Below are 6,000 nucleotides of genomic sequence, written 5' to 3' on the forward strand. Positions count from 1 at the left end.
TACAGCTCTTTAGTGTGTGTGCTGTCCTCCTCACTCCACCAGGAATGGCAAAATACCAGTAAACGATGTGGAGCAGACCAACGTGCCTCATGTTTATGCTATTGGGGACATACTGGACGGCAAACCAGAGCTCACCCCCGTTGCCATACAGGCAGGCAAGCTGCTAGCTCGAAGACTCTTTGGGGTCTCTTTAGAAAAGGTAAGTTTATTCCTATTGTTGACCTGTTTGTATGTATGTGTGTTTGTTTCTCTATGTGTCTGTGTGTATGTCTGTGCTTAGCTATGTATCTGTGTGTTTATTCTTTGCATATGTGTGTATGTGTGAGCATATGTATGTGTCTCTCTGTCTTTGTGTGTGTGTGTTTGTATGCATAAACATATATATGTGTTTCTGTGTGTGTGTGTGTATGTGTGTGTATGCCTTTCTGTGTGAATATGTGCATACATTGTTTCTCTCTCTCTCTCTCTCTCTCTCTCTCTCTCTTTCTCTGTGTGTGTGTGTCTGTGGTGTGTGCGTGTTTGTGCATGTGTGTGTTTGGAGCTGAAGTCTGGGTCTCATGGAAAATCAAGTAAATTATTTACCACAGAGCTTCATCTCCAGCCCTGAGACATAGTATCTTGACAGAAATTAGGATATCAAAATTAGTACAAATAGCACTCATTGACTCATTTTCTAAATAAATATTCTTAGAAATAATTTTCAGTTGAGTTACTTACTACTGATTAAATAGTTGATAAAACTTGTGTTTTTTGCGTCTTTGGGCTGTCTTGTGATAGTGAAATCACCTTGGATTTAGCCCTAGGACTTACCAGACAGGTGGGGGCTGAGTCCCACAGGTCTCAGACAGTCCACATATAACAGTCCAAAAGTATAGTTATATGCCAGAGTGCTGCAACCCAGATGCTCCAGGGCAGAAAAAGATGCCTGAATTATCCAACGGGCTGGAAACAAGCTTCCTAAGTGGTCTGCTGCAGCTCTCAGTGGAGAGTGTGTCCTGATCAGGCTGCGAGCATTTCGCACTGCCTGCCTGGTCAACCCCATTCACATGCAATTTCACTTCCATCTTTTGCAAGATGACAGCTATGAACAGCGTGGTTTCCTGTCTTGGTATTCCTTAGTGAGACATTTGGGATCTGGGTGATTCCACTGAGGAAGCAATGGACTTTTCTAGGAGTTGTATCATCAGATAAGAGCTCAAGGTTTGTGGGAATAATAGTGTCCTCAAGAGTCTCACCTTGCTCTGTGAGGAACACACTGCTCTGTCAGTAGTCCTGGGGACCTGTGGCAGGGCTGGCAGATGCAAGGTGGTGCCTCTGCTTGTGTGATGCACATCCCCACAGTGTACATGGCACTTAGGGTGTCTGTAAGGGCAGTGGTTGTAATGGGTGGACAAGTGGAAGGAGGCTGGTGCCCAGAAATCCTCCTGTGTGCCATGGCGGGTGGGGGGACTCTGCTCCCCAGCTGCATTTAGGAAGACAGCTGGTGGCTCCTGCAGGAACCTCTGCCGAGGCGCTCAGGTCTCTGAGTTGTGCCGCTCAGCTTGCTCCTCTCCTCGAAATAACTCTAGTAAATACACTTCTCTTTTCTGAGTTCTTGAAGTGGTAGACGTCAGTCTAATTTGCTCTAGCTTCTGGTGCTTGTGCTGCTTAAACACAAAGATGTTTCCCTTCTGATTAGTGCAGGGCCTTCCCGAGAACTCAGCAGAAGTTCAGCTAAGTGGGGGGATAGGACAGGGGCTAAACACTTGCCAACACGTGTAAGGACCAGAGTTGGAACCCCTTAAAACACATGTGTGGTGGCCCACCTGTAATTCCAGTCTTGGAGAGCAGAGATGGGATCCCCAGAGCAAGCTGGCCAACAAGACGAGTTGTATCAGGCACATCTGGGATTGACTAAGAGAGTCTGTCTCAGTTGATAGGGTGGAAGAGTGATGGAGGAAGATTCCTGATGCGAACCTCAGGCCTCCACGTGCATGCATATCCCCATGTGCGTGTGTGTGTGTGTGTGTGTGTGTGTGTGTGTGTGCTCACATGCTTATAGCCCTTGGAGAAGAACCAGGTTTTTTTTAAGTCCTAACACCTACATAGTGACTCATAACTGTCTGTAACTCCAGTTCCAGGGCATCCAATACCCCTTTCAGTCCTCTGTAGGCACTAGACACACAGGTGGAATACAAACATGCATTCAGGGAAACACCACACACATGAAATGAAATAATAAATACATTTCGGGCATGCTCTCTTACATGCTCACCAGCAAATTTAGGCTTCTCCAGTCTTCTATAACCGCCAAGTCCCTTTTGATCTGACATAGCCCCAGCTGCCTTTTACGAATCCATATTGTAGAAACTTGCCGGGAAGCAGGTCACAGAAGTCTGGTGTGTTTCTCTTCTAGTGTGATTATATTAACATCCCAACAACGGTGTTCACACCTCTGGAATATGGCTGTTGTGGACTGTCGGAAGAGAAAGCCATCGAAATGTATAAAAAAGAGAATCTGGAAGTAAGACCATATGTCCTTTATAATCAGCTGTCTGTCCTTGAAGCCACTTTTTATGTGGTAACTTTGCAAGTCTGTGTTGTGCTGATGTTAGAGAAGTCATCTGCCTACTTGGGAGAGTTCTAAGTGAATCTAAACTCTGTCTCACTGGCAAAGTGAGAGGAAGAATAGAGCTATGGCGCAGGGGAGGTCGGGTACGCGAGTTAAGACCTTGGGGATTCAGGTCTGAAAGGCTCTGCCCCATGGATAATGACTCAGACGAGCCTCCCCAGAGACATGGCTATCCAAGGAGGGTGGAAGCTGGGGTCAGTAGCACGGGTGTGGTGCTCAGGAGGCGGGACAGCTCTGTGCCTGCTGATCTGCTAGGTTTGGGGTGAATGTGACACTAGGCAGGGGTCTCAGTAGTCACCTTCTCAGCCCACGCAGGCGCCAGCAACACTCTAAATGCTTGAAAATGGAGTTTAGCCGACAGGAGGCTGTTTGTATTTCTGACTAATGGCTGCACAAAGCAAAAGCGACAAGTTGGCATTTTGGGAGCCTGGCTCTAATGCAGCCATCAGTGTGTTCCAGCTGGGACCCTGGGCTTCCAATGCTACACAAGCTGTTGCTGCCTGTCATCTTAGGAGGCTAAGAGCGTATCAAGGAGTAGGTTTTGTACGATGCTAATCTCAAGCTTTTCCCTTCTGGTCTAGGTGTATCACACCTTGTTTTGGCCTCTCGAGTGGACAGTTGCTGGCAGAGACAACAACACCTGTTATGCAAAGATAATCTGCAACAAATTCGACAACGTATGTAGATGCTGTGCTCTCCAGTCTGCTCCATTTTCTCTGAGGCTTGGGCCCAGAGCCTATTTGTGCAAAGTCCACCCTCTGCCCTGCGTTGCGCCTCCAGCCTGACCCCCTAAGATTTTAAAATACAGCTTGGATTCTTGCCAGTTGGGTTTAATGGCATTTTAAAAGATGGCAGTCAGGGCAGGAGCGAGCTCTCAGCTGTTTGCAGAGGCTGGCACAGGAGCAGGTTCTCAGCTCAGCTGCACCTGTTAGGACGCAGGAGGAGCTGCTGCCCAGAGCCCATGGTTTCACACGGATGGTCTACAACTGTGGCTCCTGACACTTTGGCTACCATCCAGCACTGTGTGCAGTGCTCTGTGTACAGTGCACGTCTGTGTGTGTTTCTTCAGTGGTATGGCGCATATGGAGTGCTGAGGGGAGGCCCTCAGAGAGAAGTTCCAGGGCACTAGGCAGGGATGTCTCATGCACCTGGCTCTGTCCCCTCTGTCCCTGCCTCTGTGTTCACGGTGGATCAGAATGGAGGCCAGGATCCAGCCACAGCCTGTGGCCCCCATGACCCTGACACCCACTGCGTGTTGCCTTGCTGACGGCCTCCACCAGCCATTCCTGAGCTCTACTGAGTGTCAGGAGCAGGCACCTGCTCACGGAGCCCACAAATCCTCCTCCTAAGATCACAGCCCCTGGGATCACACCAGTGTAGGGCCTTATTTCATATGTGCCATGTTTGTGTGGCCCTGTCTCAGTGGAATTCAGAAGTCACACCCACCCATGAGCTCCATCACCGGTAGGTAGGCAAATTGAGTGTGCTAGTAAATTTGAGTGTGAGTTCTTACCACACATTTACCGAGTCCTTTGACAGATCCTTTGAGAGGCTGTTCACTGCTCAGTTCCTTTCCTGTGGGTGATCTTATATATTTTAGCTGTGAATGACAGGGAGTAGACTTTCATTCTGATCTTTAGCTTATGGGAATTCTGTGTTCTGTCTCTATTAAAGGAACGTGTGGTGGGATTTCACCTTCTGGGGCCAAATGCTGGTGAAATCACGCAGGGATTTGCAGCTGCAATGAAATGTGGGCTCACGAAGCAGCTACTGGATGATACCATTGGAATCCACCCCACCTGTGGTGAGGTAAGGAACAGGAGGGTATGTCTGTGTGTATCCATGTGTCTCTCTCTCTGTGTGTGTGTGTGTGTGTGTGTGTATATGTGTGCGCGTGCACGTGCAGGCCGAGGGCACAGCCTTGCGTGTCATTCCTTAGGTACTGTCTACCTCTTTTGGAGACAGGGTGTCACACTGACCTGAAGCTTGCCGATAGCCTAAGCTTGCTGGCCAGCAAGTCCCAGGATGTACCTATCTCCGTCTCCATGACATGGAGATTTTATAAGCATGTACCTGCACATTCAACATGGCTTTCAGGGCTTGAACTTGGGTCCTCACATTGCCAGCTCTTTACCCAGTTAGAGTCTCCCCAGCCCACAGTGAGGTACAACGGCTTTAACTAGCCTAGCTTCAAAACAATTTTGAAATGCAACATCAGAGATTTTTGATTCTAGTATGTTCTATATTAGCAACCTAACTCAATGTGTTCTCTCAGTGCAGCTGGAGCACGTCCTTGTTAAAGCAGCAGTAACGTTGCCATCTCTTGTTTTCTTTGCAAACAGGTATTCACAACATTGGAAATCACAAAGTCCTCAGGGCTGGACATTACTCAGAAAGGCTGCTGAGGCTAGCCCTGCTGCTGTTGGGTTTCCCTGTCACACTCTCACTCTGTGCCCATGACATCTGCTTGGGCACTGGGGACCAGTGCCGGACTTTCTCCTGGCATAGAGACGAGAAGGCGGCAGAGGACCAGCAGCAGCAGCAGCATCTGGAGTCTCAGCTGACGGCATGCAGCAGCCAGGCTGCTTCCTTGACACCTTGGCTCGGAACCTGCAGAGGTGAGCCAAGGCCGACTTCTGCACGTCAGCCTCGACTTCACCCCACGAGGCCTTAGATGGCACAGTGAGCCCACCTCCCTTTCCCAGTTGCTAGTGCTTTGACCCCTCACTTTGTTTCCATGAAGAGATTATCTTTCAGTTGTGGACTTGACTGTAAAGAGGCTTGTTGCCCAGAGTGTAGCACTTATGGATCTGTGGTGTTTGGGGAGCCAGGTTAGAGCAATTGGCTGCACTGGCCTCCCACTAATATAACCTGCTGTCAGAAGCCTGACTCAAGCCTCACTCCTTGCATAGCTCCTGAGGGGAGAACCGTGGAGCCATTCTCCTCCCAGCCTCTAGTCTAACGGAGCATCACAAAGAAGAGAAAAAAAATGTCCTTGTATTGCTATTGGTTTTCCATGTTTATCTTAAGGGTACTATTAAAAAAGATTTTACTACAATTTGTGTGATCTAATTCGTTAAACATGATTTGTTAAGTCATGATCCATTGAAAACTATTACACTAAAATTAAAAAAAAATGCCTGTATTTTTTTTTTTTTCTGAAGCAGAGTCTTACTTGGTGTTAAAATAAGGCTCTCCTGGAACTCAAAATCCTCCTGCCTCAGCCTCCTAAAGGCTGGGATTGCAGGCATGCACCACCATAGCAGTGGCCCTTCTTCTTTATACATCCGTTATCTTGGGTAGTCTGAGCTGACTGGCACCACATGTGATAGGGAAATCATACTTCACAACTGATGTCTAACCAGTTCTCCAAGCACTGCCTGAACTAT

The 6,000-nt window shown here is 48.2% G+C and overlaps 1 protein-coding gene across 4 annotated transcripts in view; it reads left to right on the forward strand.

Moving 5' to 3' along the window:
• The window catches only part of Txnrd3 (thioredoxin reductase 3), a 31,542-nt gene extending 25,788 nt beyond the window's left edge, over nucleotides 1–5,754 (forward strand). For all 4 annotated transcript variants that reach the window (NM_153162.3, NM_001178058.1, NM_001178059.1 and 1 more), the window contains 5 exons: nucleotides 43–199; nucleotides 2,396–2,503; nucleotides 3,193–3,288; nucleotides 4,286–4,420; nucleotides 4,954–5,754. In NM_153162.3, the coding sequence (NP_694802.2) occupies nucleotides 43–199; nucleotides 2,396–2,503; nucleotides 3,193–3,288; nucleotides 4,286–4,420; nucleotides 4,954–5,022 (565 nt within the window). In that variant the 3' untranslated portion in view covers nucleotides 5,023–5,754. The remainder of the gene's footprint in view (nucleotides 1–42; nucleotides 200–2,395; nucleotides 2,504–3,192; nucleotides 3,289–4,285; nucleotides 4,421–4,953) is intronic.
• The last annotated feature ends 246 nt before the right edge of the window (nucleotides 5,755–6,000 follow it).

This window comes from Mus musculus, chromosome 6, assembly GCF_000001635.26.
Source record: "Mus musculus strain C57BL/6J chromosome 6, GRCm38.p6 C57BL/6J".
Classification (NCBI taxonomy): domain Eukaryota; kingdom Metazoa; phylum Chordata; class Mammalia; order Rodentia; family Muridae; genus Mus; species Mus musculus.